Raw genomic sequence first — 15,929 nt, 5'->3', positions numbered from 1 at the left:
ATCACTGTCTTTGTGATGTGTTGCTACTTTAGTGCTTTGTTTATTAAATGTCTTTTATGATTCTATGTTAAGTGTAGGTCTGATTGTGACATAGAATTGTATATGGTTAACTGAAGCATAAGTACATGGTAGTGGTTGTGGTAGTGGGATGAATCGTTGTTGAGGAGCACCTGGCAACCCACTCGTGGTGCATTTTACGGCAACCCTCCACTCCGCCTCTCATCACCCCCACCTCTCTGCTTTCTTACTCCATATTTTAAAATGTTATGTAGAAGTGGTTTACCTACCACTTAATACAATTTCCACGATTCAGCCAATGAATAATGGGATCATATCGAATTTCAGGGCCATCTGCCTTCATCACACTATCAGACAACTTGTTGAGGAAACAGATGGTGAAGATAGACAATCTATGAAGGCCATAGGTAATGTCAGAGTAGCCTAGAATGAAGTAACTAGCAGTGGAGTTTACAAAAAACTATGGAAGAAAGCATGCAACAACTTTCTGGGCTTTGTCACGGCACCAGCAATTGCAGCTGACACCATCAAGCTGGCCAACGAAGTGGGACTAGATGACAATGATGTGGATGTTGTGAAGGAGCTCCTGTTGTCTCATAGTAGCCTAGAATGAAGTAACTAGCAGTAGAGTTTACAAAAAACTATGGCTGAAAGCATGCAACAACTTTCTAGGCTTTTACACTGCACCAGCAATTGCAACTGACACCATCAAGCTGGCCAACGAAGCGGGACTGGATGACGATGATGTGGATGTTGTGAAGGAGCTCCTGTTGTCTCATAGTAACAGTCGTACTAATGATGAACTGTGGGAATTAGCACAGAAACATATATAGAGTGAGGCTGACGATTCTGATACAGAAGAGCTAGAGACATCACCTGAGAGAAACCTAACCAGAGCATTTCTCAGTGACAGCATCACCAATACCATAGGAATCATGGACCATTTTATGGAGAAAGACCCAGACTGGGAGGGGTTTTCTGGACATGATTTCCTTCTATGGAGAATTGGTGTGTGAGAGGACTCAAGTAAAGGCTGTCAACTGTAGATGCCTTCCTCAAGAAACAGATGGAATCTGAGGAGGAGCCACAGCCAGGCCCTTCATCCCATGAGTGGCCTCTCTTGTCCTTCGTCATCTCCTACTGCTGTTTTGTTGTCAAGTATTCATGAGTACAGTTGATTATTAGATGTTTTATAATTTTATATTGTGTAGGTCTTACTGTATGACATAAAATTGTATGAGGTTAACTGAAGCATAAGTGCAAGGTGTTAGATGTGGTGGTGGGATGAATGTCAGCTGTTGAGAAGCACTTGGCAACACACCCAGTGCATGTTACCACAACTTTTCACTCCACCTCTCTGATCACCCCCAACTTTCTGCTTTCTCATTCCATATTTTGAAATTTTATATAGCATAATGCTTTGCTGAGACAATATTGTGGATAGACATCAACTGCTCAGTAGCATTTGACAGTGCTGCAGCCAGTGTTACCAGAGAAACTGATAGACACATCACCTTCTCATGCAATCTCCCTAACCACCTCCATCTCCCTCATCATTACCGACCTCATCATCACCTTACCTCTGTCATTACCTCCTAAATCATATTTTCAGTGATGCTGAGATGGGTTAGCTTCAGCCAGAGCAGAGCCATATGATATCCATTACTTCCCACCTTCTTCCTGCCCATTGTATCTCACCAACACACTGCCTATCTCACTCATTCTGTTACAATCGTCACTATTTATTAGATGGCTGTCATTCATGTTACAATGTTGTACTCTGTCCATTTGATATTCTTATATTAGCCAAGATTATTTATTATACTTTGTTGCTGTCTCCCACGTTAGCGAGGTAGCGCAAGGAAACAGACGAAAGAATGGCCCAACCCACCCACATACACATGTATATACATACACATCCACACACACACACATATACATACCTATACATTTCAACTTACAGAGGTATAAGTTTGTTGAGTATTCCTGGTAAATTATATGGGAGGGTATTGATTGAGAGGGTGAAGGCATGTACAGAGCATCAGATTGGGGAAGAGCAGTGCGGTTTCAGAAGTGGTAGAGGATGTGTGGATCAGGTGTTTGCTTTGAAGAATGTATGTGAGAAATACTTAGAAAAGCAAATGGATTTGTATGTAGCATTTATGGATCTGGAGAAGGCATAGGATAGAGTTGATAGAGATGCTCTGTGGAAGGTATTAAGAATATATGGTGTGGGAGGCAAGTTGTTAGAAGCAGTGAAAAGTTTTTATCGAGGATGTAAGGCATGTGTACGTGTAGGAAGAGAGGAAAGTGATTGGTTCTCAGTGAATGTAGGTTTGCGGCAGGGGTGTGTGATGTCTCCATGGTTGTTTAATTTGTTTATGGATGGGGTTGTTAGGGAGGTAAATGCAAGAGTCCTGGAAAGAGGGGGATGAGAGAGCTTGGGAAGTGAGTCAGTTGTTGTTCGCTGATGATACAGCGCTGGTGGCTGATTCATGTGAGAAACTGCAGAAGCTGGTGACTGAGTTTGGTAAAGTGTGTGGAAGAAGAAAGTTAAGAGTAAATGTGAAAAAGAGCAAGGTTATTAGGTACAGTAGGGGTGAGGGTCAAGTCAATTGGGAGGTGAGTTTGAATGGAGAAAAACTGGAGGAAGTGAAGTGTTTTAGATATCTGGGAGTGGATCTGTCAGCGGATGGAACCATGGAAGCGGAAGTGGATCATAGGGTGGGGGAGGGGGCGAAAATTTTGGGAGCCTTGAAGAATGTGTGGAAGTCGAGAACATTATCTCGGAAAGCAAAAATGGGTATGTTTGAAGGAATAGTGGTTCCAACAATGTTGTATGGTTGCGAGGCGTGGGCTATGGATAGAGATGTGCGCAGGAGGATGGATGTGCTGGAAATGAGATGTTTGAGGACAATGTGTGGTGTGAGGTGGTTTGATCGAGTAAGTAACGTAAGGGTAAGAGAGATGTGTGGAAATAAAAAGAGCGTGGTTGAGAGAGCAGAAGAGGGTGTTTTGAAATGGTTTGGGCACATGGAGAGAATGAGTGAGGAAAGATTGACCAAGAGGATATATGTGTCGGAGGTGGAGGGAACGAGGAGAAGAGGGAGACCAAATTGGAGGTGGAAAGATGGAGTGAAAAAGATTTTGTGTGATCGGGGCCTGAACATGCAGGAGGGTGAAAGGAGGGCAAGGAATAGAGTGAATTGGAGCGATGTGGTATACAGGGGTTGACGTGCTGTCAGTGGATTGAATCAAGGCATGTGAAGCGTCTGGGGTAAACCATGGAAAGCTGTGTAGGTATGTATATTTGCGTGTGTGGACGTGTGTATGTACATGTGTATGGGGGGGGGGTTGGGCCATTTCTTTCGTCTGTTTCCTTGCGCTACCTCGCAAACGCGGGAGACAGCGACAAAGTATAAAAAAAAAAAAAAAAAAAAAAAACCATTTCAACTTATACATTTATATACTAACTCAGACATATATGCACATGTACATAATTCATACTTGTTGCCTTTATTCATTCCCATCGCCACCCTGCCACACATGAATTGACACCTCCCTCCTCCCGCACGCACACGAGGTAGCGCTAGGAAAAGACAACAAAAGCCACATTCAATCACACTCAGTCTCTAGCTGTCATGTATAATGCTCCAAAACCACAGCTACCTTTCCACATCCAGGCCCCATAAAACTTTCCATGCTTTACCTCGGATGCTTCACATGCCCTGGTTCAATCCATTAATAGCTTGTCGACCCCAGTATACCACATCATTCCAATTCACCCTATTCCTTGCACGCCTTTCACCCTCCTGCATGTTCAGGCCCCGATTGCTCAAAATCTTTTTCACTCCATCCTTCCACCTCCAATTTGGTCTCCCACTTCTTGTTCCCTCCACCTCTGACACATATATCCTCTTTGTCAATCTTTCCTCACTCATTCTCTCCATATGACCAAACCATTTCAAAACACCCTCTTCTGCTATCTCAACCACACTCTTTTTATTACCACACATCGCTCTTACCCTATTTTTACTTACTCGATCAAACCACCTCACACCACAAATTATCCTCAAACATCTCATTTCCAACACATCCACCCTCCTCCACACAACCCTATCTATAGCCCACACCTCGCAACCATATAATAGTGTTGGAACCTTTATTCCTTCAAACATACCCATTTTTGCTTTTCAAAATAATGTTCTCACCTTCCGCACATTCTTCAATGCTCCCAGAACCTTCGCCCTTTCCCCCACCCTGTGACTCACTTCCACTTCCATGGTCCCATCTGCTGCCAAATAATCTCCCATATATCTAAAACACTTCACTTCCTCTACTTTTTATCCATTCGAACTTACCTCCTAATTGACTTGTCCCTCAACCCTACTGTACCTAATAACCTTGCTCTTATTCACATTTACTCTCAGCTTTCTTCTTTCACACACTTTACCAAACTCAGTCACCAACTTCTGCAGTTTCTCACCCGAATCAGCCACCAACGCTGTATCATCAGCAAACAACAACTGACTCACTTCCCAAGCCCTCTCATCCACAACAGACTGCATACGTGCCCCTCTCTCCAAAACTCTTGCATTCACCTCCCTAACAATCCCATCCACAAACAAATTAAACAACCATGGAGACATCACGCACCCCTGCCACAAACCAACATTCACTGGGAACCAGTCAGTTACCTCTCTTCCTACTCGTACACATTCCTTACATCCTCGATAAAAACTTTTCACTGCTTCTAGCAACTTGCCTCCCACACCATATACTCTTAATACCCTTCACATAGCATCTCTATCAACCCTATCATATGTCTTCTCCAGGTCCATAAATGCTACATACAAATCCATTTGTTTTTCTAAGTATTTCTCACATACATTCTTCAAAGCAAACACCTGATCCACACATCCTCTACCACTTCTGAAACCACACTGCTCTTCCCCAGTCTGTTGCTCTGTACATGCCTTCACCCTCTCAATCAATACCCTCCCATATAATTTCCCAGGAATACTCAACAAACTTATACTTCTGTAATTTGAACACTCACCTGTATCTCCTTTGCCTTTGTACAATGGCACTATGCATGCATTCCACCAATCCTTAGGCACTTCACCAACAGTCAACAACACAGTTACCCCTTTTTTTTCATAAATTCCACTGCAGTACCATCCAAACCCACCGCCTTGCCGGCTTTCATCTTCCGCAAAGTTTTCACTACCTCTTCTCTGTTTACCCAACCTTTCTGTCTGACCCTCTCACTTCGCACACCACCTCGACCAAAACACCCTATATCTGCCACTCTATCATCCAACACATTCAACAAACCTTCAAAATACTCACTCCATCTCCTCACATCACCACTATTTGTTATTACCTCCCCATTAGCCCTCTTCACTGATGTTCCCCTTTGTTCTCTTGTCTTATGCACTTGATTTACCTCCTTCCAAAACATCTTTTTATTCTCCCTAAAATTTAATGATACTCTCACCCCAACTCTCATTTGCCTTCTTTTTTACCTATTGCACCTTTCTCTTGACCTTCTTCCTCTTTCTTTTATACATCTCCCACTCCTTTGCAGTATTTCCCTGCAAAACTCCTCCAAATGCCTCTCTCTTCTCTTTCACTAATAATCTTATTTCTTCATTCCACCACTCACTACCCTTTCTAATCTTCCCACGTCCCATGCTTCTCATGCCACAAGCATCTTTTGCGCAAGCCATCACTGCTTCCCTACATACATCTCATTCCTCCCCCACTCCCCTTACGTCCTTTGTTGTCACCTTTTTCCATTCTGCACTCGGTCTCTCCTGGTACTTCCTCACACAGTTCTTCCCAAGCTCACTTACTCTCACCACTCCCTTCACCCCAACATTCTTCTTTTGTGGAAACCTGTACAAAACTTCACCTTCGCCTCCACATGATAATGATCAGACATCCCTCTGGTTGCACCTCTCAGCACATTACCTTCCAGAAGACTTTCTTTCATGCGCTTATCAATTAACACATAATCCAATAACACTCTCTGGCCATCTCTCCTACTTACATATGTATACTTATGTATATCTCTTTTTAAACCAAGTATTCCCAATCACCAGTCCTTTTTCAGCACACAAATCTACAAGCTCTTCACTATTTCCATTTACAACACTGAACACCCCGTTTACACCAGTTATACCCTCAACTGTCACATTAGTAAAGATACGTCACTCTAATAATCTGTGGTTGTATCCCTTATGTGCAAAACAGTATATATCTCATTGGAAAAAAAAAAAATCAGGAAATACATCTCCATATATGCATTGGTCTAGTAACCCCATAAAATGATGTTTTGCTTAATGCTTCATTTTCTAGGAACATATCCCTAGCACTAATTGGGTTATTATTGTAGAATATCTTTATTATTTCAGGTAAAGAAACCATTCACTGAGTTATATTTCATTTATGAAACAAAATACCTTGCATTTATTTGTCTATCTTCTTAAAAAATAGATTGCTTTAAAATCACAGTATAGGAGTATGTCTTATTTTTCATGGTGAATAACATTTAACAGAAATAATGACTGCAGATGATGCCATGTATTTGGTCAGAGTGAAAAGGAGTTGCAGAAGCTTGTAAGTGTGTTTTATGATGTGTGTAAGCATAGGCAATTGAAGGTAAATGTGAGTAAAATGAAAGTAATGGTGTTTGAAAGGAAACAGAGTGAGAGTATTGATTTTGCAAAGCCCCATAGAGTGAGAGAAGAAATTATACTGAACTGTGTTAAGGATATGGGGAGAGAAAGACTGGAAGAGGTAAGGGAATTTTAGTATTTAGGAGCAATCTTGAGTAAGTTCAATGATATGGAAGGACAGATTAGGGAGAGAGGAGTACAGGACAGAAGAGTCACTGGGTCCCTTCATAGAACAATGAAGGGTAGAGGATCAAGAATGCAAAAGAAGAAAAGATTCAGGGACAGTGTAGTCCTACCCAACCTGACTAATGCAATTGAAATATAGATGTGGATGAGCTAGTTAGAGGAGCATGCGGTATGATTAGATGAAGTAAAGAAACGAATGAGGGGGATGTGAAAGAGATTTGGTATGGCAGGGATTGAATTGTAGTTAGTGAAACATAATACTTTGAGGTGGTTTGGGCATGTGGAAAGAATGCAAGAAGGGGAGTTTAAAAGGAGAGTGCATGACAGTACTAATAATTAAACGGTTGGTGTGAGAGGCACACTACTTGGGATAGGGAAGTAGAGCAAAAGAGTATTGGAGAGAGAGAAATGGTATAAGAATGAATGGAATGGTGTAAAGGGAGGCATTTAAAGACAGGGATAAGTGGAGACTTTTGCCATGGTCACTTCCTTGATGGACGTTCCAGCAGGGAATAGGCATTAGAGATACAGATAGATTAAGATTAGGTCTTGGAAGGAGGTTAATAAAGTGCAAAAAACAAGAAAACATTGGTGAAGGGGCAAAAGAGGAAGTGGTAACAGGTAGTGAAGGAGATGGATTTGAGTATTTTGAAGGACTGTTGGATGTGTTTGATGATAGGATGGCAGATGTAGGGTGTTTGTCAGGGTCATATTCAAAGTGAAAGAGTCATGGAGAGTGGTTTAGTGAAGAAAGTAGAAGTGATGAAAGCCTTATGTGAGATGCAATGTGACAAGTTGGCTGGATTGGATGGTATTGCAGTTGAACTTAGTAAGAAAGGTGGTGACTGTGTTGTTGATTGGTTGGTGAGGATTTTCAGTGTATGTGTGGATCATGTGAGGTGCCTGAGGATTGGTGGAATGCATTTGTAGTGTCATTTTGTAAAAGCAATGGTAATAGAGGCAAATGTTCAAACTACAGAGGTATAAGTTTATTGAATGTACCTGGTAAGTTGTATGAGAGGGTATTGATTAAGAGGGTGAAGGCATGTACAGAGCATCAGTTTGAGGAGAAGCATTATGGTTTCAAAAGTAGTAGAGGGTGTTTGGATCAGATGTTTGCTGTAAAGAATGTGTGTGAGAACTACTTGGAGAAACAGGGATTTGTTTGTGGTATTTTTGGATCTGGGGAAAGCATATGATAGGGTTGGTAGAGATTCCTTTTGGAAGGTCTTAATACATGGTTTGGGAAGAAACCTGTTAGAAGCAGTGAGAAGTGTTTTTGAAGTGCAAAAGGCATGTGTGTTAGTAGGAGGACAGGAAAGTGAATAGTTCCAAGCAAAGTTGGACTGTGGCAAGGGTGTGTGATGTTACCATGGCTATTCACTTTTTTATGGATGGGGTGGTGAGGGATGTAAATGCAAGAGTTTTGGAGAGAGAGGTAAGTATGCAGTCTGTGTGAGATGAAAGGGCCTGGAAAGTGAGTCAGCTGTTTGTTTGCTGATGATGCAGATTCGAGGGAGAAACTGAAGGTGTCGGTGATTGAGTTTGGAAGAGTGTGTGAAAGGAGGAAGTAGAGAGTAAATGTGAATAAAAGCAAGGTTATTAGCTTTAGCAGGGTTGAGGAACAGGTTAGTTTGGGGTGTGAGTGTGAATGTAGAAAACTTAGAGGAGGGAAGTGTTTTACATAGTTGGGAGTGGACATGGTAGCAAATAGAAATATGGAAGTGGAAGCAAGTCATAGGGTGTGTGGCGGAGGCAAAGGTTCTGGGAGTGCTGAAGGGGGCAACACTGGGTATGTTTGAAGGTATAGTAGTCTCAACAGTATATGGGTATGAGGCATGGGGTGTGAGGAGGAGAGTGGATGTGTTGGAAATGAAATGTCATGTGAGGTGGTTTGATCAAATAAGTAATGAAAGGGTAAGAGAGATGTGTGGTAAGAAAAAGAGTGTGGTTGAGAGAGCTGAAGAGGATATGCTGAAATGGTTGGGAACAATGGAGGAAATGAGTGAGGAAAGGTTGTCAAGAAAAATATGTGTTAGTAGTGTAGGGTACAAGGAGAATGGGGAGACAAAGTTGGAGATTGAAGGATGGAGAGAAATCAATTTTGAGCAATCAGGGCTCGAACATGGAAGAAGGTGAAAAGCATGCAAGGGATAGAGTCACATCTATGGTCCCTAGTTCTCAACATCATGTGGTTCTAAGAGTTTCTGGGTTTCTGCCTGACTCTACTGCCAATGAGAAGGATGGCTCTAGCATTAGTAGTACCAGCCCCTCTCACGACCTTTCCCTCTCTGTTAAACCTTCCCCTTTGTCTATTAACGATACCAACATTCGTGGTCTCTTTAGTAACCTCTCCTCAGTTGAACACCATCTGTCTAGTATCTCTCCTAATATCATATTTCTCTTTGAGAGACAGTTGTCTAATGATCTCCGTGGTCCCTTACTCACATCTAACTATAACCTCCATTCAGAGGTGGTGTTTGTGCTTATTCCAACATCAACACACCTGTTGCATGCCTCAAGAACCTTGAGTCCCCAAACTTTCATGTGATGTGGCTCAAGGTCTGTCTCCCAACTGCTGCTTTTTTTCTCAGTTTTGCCTGTGCTTTCCTAATTTTACAAATTTTATATCTTTCTTCAACTATCGAAACCCTTGCCATGGGACTGTGACATCCTATCACCCACAAACTTAGGTCCCCTACCTTGGGGGATTTCAACACTCACCTTAGGTAATGACAGAATTCCTCTCATATGGAGGGTGAAAGGATTGAAATCCTCACATTCTCCATTCTCAATGATTCAAAGCATATCATCTCCCACTCTACCCATACTCCTGACTGCTGTAACCACTTTCCTGATATTCTGGAACTGTTTTTCACCTCTAGTCCTTCCCACTGTAAATACACAATCTCATCCCCAGTTGGTTCATCAGATCACACTTTCATAAATGTATCTATTCTAAAGGCATATCTCCCTTCAGTAGCCCCTTCTAAGCATAAATACTGGCACCTCAACAAAGCTGATTGGAATAACTTACATAAGTTCTTTTGTGACTTTCCTTGGGAAATTTCTGCCTTATGTGGTGATGCTTCTGTCTCCAGCAAACACATAGCAGAGGTTATTCTTGTGGGAATGGAAGCATTCATCCCCTCTTCCTCTCAGATGACTTCTTCATCCAGTCCATTGTTCAACTGTTCCTGTTCTGAGGCCATTCAAGCAAGGGATCAGGCATATCAGGCTTGGAAAATCTCTCCTTCCTCTAGCTTTCATTCAGCTTTTATCACCACCCATGACCACTGCAAGCACATTATCTGTGAGGTAAAGTATTCCTCTATTCAAAGGAAGTGTGATAACCTTCCTCGACACCCACTAATTCCTATTCTGGTCTTTAGCTAAGGGCATCTCTAACTACTGTCACTCTACCTTTCTTTCACTTTTCTGTTCTGATGGTACTATAGCTGTCTCTGCAGTAGACAAAACAACTCTTTGGTTCCTGTTTCTCCTCTAACTCCACCTTGGATGACTAACATTCCGTCAGCCTCTGATGTCCCTCGTACTAGTTCTAAGCCCCTTCCCGTTATCTCTTTTCGGACTATCCAAAGAGCACTTCTTTCTCTTGACACAGGCAAGGTGTATGGTCTTGATAGCATCTATCCCCATGTATTGAAAGAGTGTGCCACTGAACTTGCACCTGTGCTTGTTCATTTGTTCCGTTTCTGTTTAAAAACCAAAACTTTTATTTCTCCTTGGAAGCATTCATTGATACATCCTGTCCCAAAGAAGGGTGACCATTCTTCCCCCTCTGACTGTAGTCCTTTTGCTTTGACATCTACCAATATTCAAAGTCTTTGAATCCCTCCTCAACTCCCATATCTTTAAACACCTTGAAAATCATAGTCTTCTCTCTGATCACCAGTATGGGTACCGTAAGGCAATATCCACTGGGGATATTCTTTCCTATCTTGATAATGTCTGGTCATCATCCCTGAAAGATTTTGGGGACATGTGTAGTTGCCCTTGACATATCCAAAGCTTTTGACAGGATGTGGCATTAGGTTCTCATCTCTAAACTCCTTCTTTTGGCTTCCCTCTCTCACTTTGCTTCTTCATATCTAGCTTCCTCTCCAGCCGATCTATCTATGTGGTTATTGATGGATCAGTCTCCACCCCCTTTTTTTCCATCAATAGCAGTATCCCTCAAGGTTCTGTCCTGTCCCCTACATTTTTACTCCTTTTTTTCAATGATTTCCTCTCCTCCACAAGTAATCCAAGCACTCATACGCTGATGACTCAATAGTGATTATGGTGCATTGGACATAACAGTTAGAGAGTGAATATGAGTAAATGCAGCCATTCTTTATCTGTTTCTGGCACTACCTTGCTATGCAGGAAAAGGTAGTCATGTATTATAAAAAGAAACTGTTTGAGGAAGTTCATTGGTCATTGGTAATTAAGATAGTCTAAATTTATTAGGAAATTGTTCATACCATCATTATGAAAGGAGTAAGGCTATACAGAGTTCATTATTATAATGCATCATTAAACTGTTTATTCAGAGGACTGTGGAGCATGCAGTATCCTTCCAGTGTGGTTCATCTAATGACAGTATATAGAACTTAAAATGCTGAAGATTTAACAACACTCCTACAGTATGTGATGAAGAATTATGCATGTTGGTTAGCCTCAGAATGTGCTGAAAAGAAGGGTGCAGTCATTGTTTGCTTGCATGCAAAAATTAAAATTATTTAAAGAGATAGGAGGTTGTCTTATTAAGTAAGCAGAAATGGCACAGTGGACTTCCAAAAATGATAAAATATGAAGCTTAAGTCAGGGGAAAGAAAAGACAATTGTGGAACACCTTGATTCGCAAAATGGTGTTTTTGGGGATGTGTTGATAACATGTGGACTATGTATTTGGCCCAAGGAAAGAATCATCAGTAGGAGTAAGATGACTTCATCAATGATGGTGTTTCCATGAGTAACCAAGGCCAACTTATGCCATCATCCATGATAATGTTTCCTTTTTTTGTGACCAGAGGCAACTTATTTGTTGTACTCTGCATATTTTCTGATATTTTCTAGACTAACAGTAAAATTTTTTCCATAATTCAGGTGATATCAAATTGCCACAACGTGTACAAGATGCAATGCAGATGCAGGTAGAAGCAGAGAGACGAAAACGAGCTGCTATTCTTGAGTCAGAGGGAGTAAGAGAAGCTGAGGTACTGAATATCTTTAATATTTCATAAAAACTAACATGCAGTCTGTTAACTTTCCCTTAGATGTATTAACATCATCCCTGGAAAGGAAAAAGATTATTGTTTTTGACCTGTAGGAGACATGGTGGTTTGTGTGTTGCTAATCCTGATTTTAGGCACAGAACTTGATCACTTACTGAGAATATGCTCATGCTGCTAATAACATCTTGAAGGGCTAATTGATAATGCTTTCTGTCGATAATATAACCACAGGAAATGCCATTTGTATATCTGTTTCATATTCTCAGAAGGCTGAGATTGGGATGTCTAAATGTGTGTGGATGTAACCAAGATGAGAAAGAAGGAGAGATAGGTAGTATGTTTGAGGAAAGGAACCTGGATGTTTTGGCTCTGAGTGAAACGAAGCTCAAAGGTAAAGGGGAAGAGTGGTTTGGGAATGTCATGGGAGTAAAGTCAGGGGTTGGTGAGAGGACAAGACCAAGGGAAGGAGTAGCACTACTCCTGATACAGGAGTTGTGGGAGTATGTGATAGAGTGTAAGAAAATAAATTCTAGATTGATATGGGTAAAACTGAAAGTGGATGGAGAGAGATGGGTGATTATTGGTGCATATGCACCTGGGCATGGGAAGAAAGATCATGAGAGGCAAGTGTTTTGGGAGCAGCTGAGTGTGTTAGTAGTTTTGATGCACGAGACTGAGTTATAGTGATGGGTGATTTGAATGCAAAGGTGAGTAATGTGGCAGTTGAGGGAATAATTGGTGTACATGGGGTGTTCAGTGTCGTAAATGGAAATGGTGAAGTGCTTGTAGATTTGTGCGCTGAAAAAGGACTAGTGATTGGGAATACCTGGTTTAAAAAGAGAGATATACATAAGTATACTTATGTAAGTAGGAGAGATGGCCAGAAAGCATTACTGGATTACATGTTAATTGATAGGTGCACGAAAGAGAGACTTTTGGATGTTAATGTGCTGAGAGGTGCAACTGGAGGGATGTCTGATCATTATCTTTTGGAGGCGAAGGTGAAGATTTGTAGAGGTTTTCAGAAAAGAAGAGAGAATGTTGGGGTGAATAGAGTGGTGAGAGTGAGTGAGCTTGGGAAGGAGACTTGTGTGAGGAAGTACCAGGAGAGACTGAGTACAGAATGGAAAAAGGTGAGAACAAAGGATGTAAGGGGAGTGGGGCAGGAATGGGATGTATGTAGGGAAGCATTGATGGCTTGTGCAAAAGATGCTTGTGGCATGAGAAGTGTGGGAGGTGGGCAGAATAGAAAGGGTAGTGAGTGGTGGGATGAAGAAGTAAGATTATTAGTGAAAGAGAAGAAAGAGGCATTTGGACGGTTTTTGCAGAGAAATAATGCAAATGACTGGGAGATGTATAAAAAAGAGAGGCAGGAGGTCAAGAGAAAGATGTATGAAAGAAAGAGGCATGAGGTCAAGAGAAAGGTGCAAGAGGTGAAAAGAGGGCAAATGAAAATTGGGGTGAGAGAGTATCATTAAATTTTAGGGAGAATAAAAAGCAGTTTTGGAAGGAGGTAAATAAAGTGCGTAAGACAAGAGAACAAATGGGAACATCGGTGAAGGGGGCTAATAGGGAGCTGATAACAAGTAGAAGAAGGGGGTGACTTTGTTGTTGACTGGTTGGTAAGGTTATTTAATAAGTGTATGACTTATGGTGAGGTGCCTGAGGATTGGCGGAATGCATGCATAGTGCCATTGTACAAAGGCAAAGGTGATAAAGGTGAGTGCTCAAATTACAGAGGTATAAGTTTATTGAATATTCCTGGGAAATTATATGGGAGAGTATTGATTGAGAGGGTGAAGGCATGTGCAGAGCATCAGATTGGGGAAGAGCAGTGTGGTTTCAGAAGTGGTAGAGGATGAGTGGATCAGGTATTTGCTTTGAAGAATGTATGTGAAACATACTAAGAAAAGCAAATGGATTTGTATGTAGCATTTATGGACCTGGAGAAGGCATATGATAGAGTTGATAGAAATGCTCTCTGGAAGGTATTAAGAATATATGGTGTGGGAGGCAAGTTGTTAGAAGCAGTGAAACGTTTTTATCGAGGATGTAAGGCATGTGTACGAGTAGGAAGAGAGGAAAGTGATTGGTTCTCAGTGAATGTTGGTTTGCACCAGGGGTGCATGATGTCTCCATGGTTGTTTAAATTGTTTATGGATGGGGTTGTTAGGGAGGTGAATGCAAGAGTTTTAGAGAGAGGGGCAGGTATGCAGTCTGTTGTGGATGAAAGAGCTTGGGAAGTGAGTCAGTTGTTGTTTGCTGGTGATACAGCGCTGGTGGCTGATTTGGGTGAGAAACTGCAGAAGCTGGTGACTGAATTTGGTAAAGTGTGTGAAAGAAGAAAGCTGAGAGTAAATATGAATAAGAGCAAGATTATTAGGTACCATAGGGTTGAGGGACAAGTCAATTGGGAGGTGAGTTTGAATGGAGAAAAATTGGAGGAAGGGAAGTGTTTTAGATATCTGGGACAGTATTTGGCAGCAGATGGAACCATGGAAGCGGAAGTGAGTCATAGGGTAGGGGAGGGGGTGGAATTTCTGGGAGCATTGAAAAACGTGTGGAAGGTGAGAAGGTTATCTCAGAAAGCAAAAATGGGTATCTTTGGAGGAATAGTGGTTTCAACAATGTTATATAGTTGTGAGGCGTGGGCTATAGATGAGAGTTGTAAGGATGAGGATGGATGTGCTGGAAATGAGATGTTTGAGGACAATATGTGGTGTGAGGTGGTTTGATCGAGTAAGGAATGAAAGGGTAAGAGAGATGTGTGGTAGTAAAAAGAGTGTGGTTGAGAGATCAGAGGAGGGTGTTTTGAAATGGTTTGGTCACATGGAGAGAATGAGTGAGGAAACGACAAAGAGGATATATGTGTCAGAGGTGGAGAGAACGAGAAGTGGGAGATCAAATTGGTGGTGGTAAGATGGAGTGTAAAAGATTTTGAGCGATCGGGTCCTGAACATGCAGGAGGGTGAAAGGCATGCAAGGAATAGAGCGAATTGGAACGATGTGGTATACTGGGTTCGACAGGCTGTCATTAGATTGAACCAGGGCATGTGAAGCGTTTAGGGTAAGCCATGGAAAGTTCTGTGGGGCCTGGATGTGGAAAGGGCACTGTGGTTTCGGTGCAGTATACATGACAGCTAGAGACTGAGTGTGAATGAATGTGGCCTTTGTTGTCTTTTCCTAGCGCTACCTCACGCTCATGTAGGGGAGGGGGTTGTCATTTCATGTGCGGTGGGGTGGCGATGGGAATGAATAAGGGCAGCAAGTATGAATTATGTACATGTGTATATATGTATATGTCTGTGTGTGTATATATATATATATGTATACGTTGAGATGTATAGGTATGTATATGTGCGTGTGTGGACGTATATGTATATACATGTATATATGGGTGGGATGGGCCATTCTTTCGTCTGTTTCCTTGCGCTACCTCGCTAATGCGGGAGACAGCGACAAAGTGTAATGAATGAAAATATTATTATTATTATTATTATTATTATTATTATTATTATTATTATCCTCCTCGAAGGCTGAGATTGGGATGTCTAAATGTGTGTGGATGTAACCAAGATGAGAAAGAAGGAGAGATAGGTAGTATGTTTGAGGAAAGGAACCTGGATGTTTTGGCTCTGAGTGAAACGAAGCTCAAAGGTAAAGGGGAAGAGTGGTTTGGGAATGTCATGGGAGTAAAGTCAGGGGTTGGTGAGAGGACAAGACCAAGGGAAGGAGTAGCACTACTCCTGATACAGGAGTTGTGGGAGTATGTGATAGAGTGTAAGAAAATAAATTCTAGATT

At 41.7% G+C, this 15,929-nt stretch overlaps 1 protein-coding gene across 1 annotated transcript in view; it reads left to right on the top strand.

Moving 5' to 3' along the window:
* The window catches only part of Stoml2 (stomatin like 2), a 77,502-nt gene that overhangs the window by 45,073 nt on the left and 16,500 nt on the right, over nt 1–15,929 (top strand). Inside the window, exon 6 of the mRNA XM_071694163.1 lies at nt 12,000–12,109. Coding sequence (XP_071550264.1) covers nt 12,000–12,109 — 110 coding nt within the window. The remainder of the gene's footprint in view (nt 1–11,999; nt 12,110–15,929) is intronic.

The sequence above is a fragment of the Panulirus ornatus genome, chromosome 56 (genome assembly GCF_036320965.1).
Source record: "Panulirus ornatus isolate Po-2019 chromosome 56, ASM3632096v1, whole genome shotgun sequence".
NCBI lineage: Eukaryota > Metazoa > Arthropoda > Malacostraca > Decapoda > Palinuridae > Panulirus > Panulirus ornatus.
The sequence above is the reverse complement of the archived record's forward strand: the minus strand, read 5'-3'. Positions and strand labels throughout refer to the sequence as shown.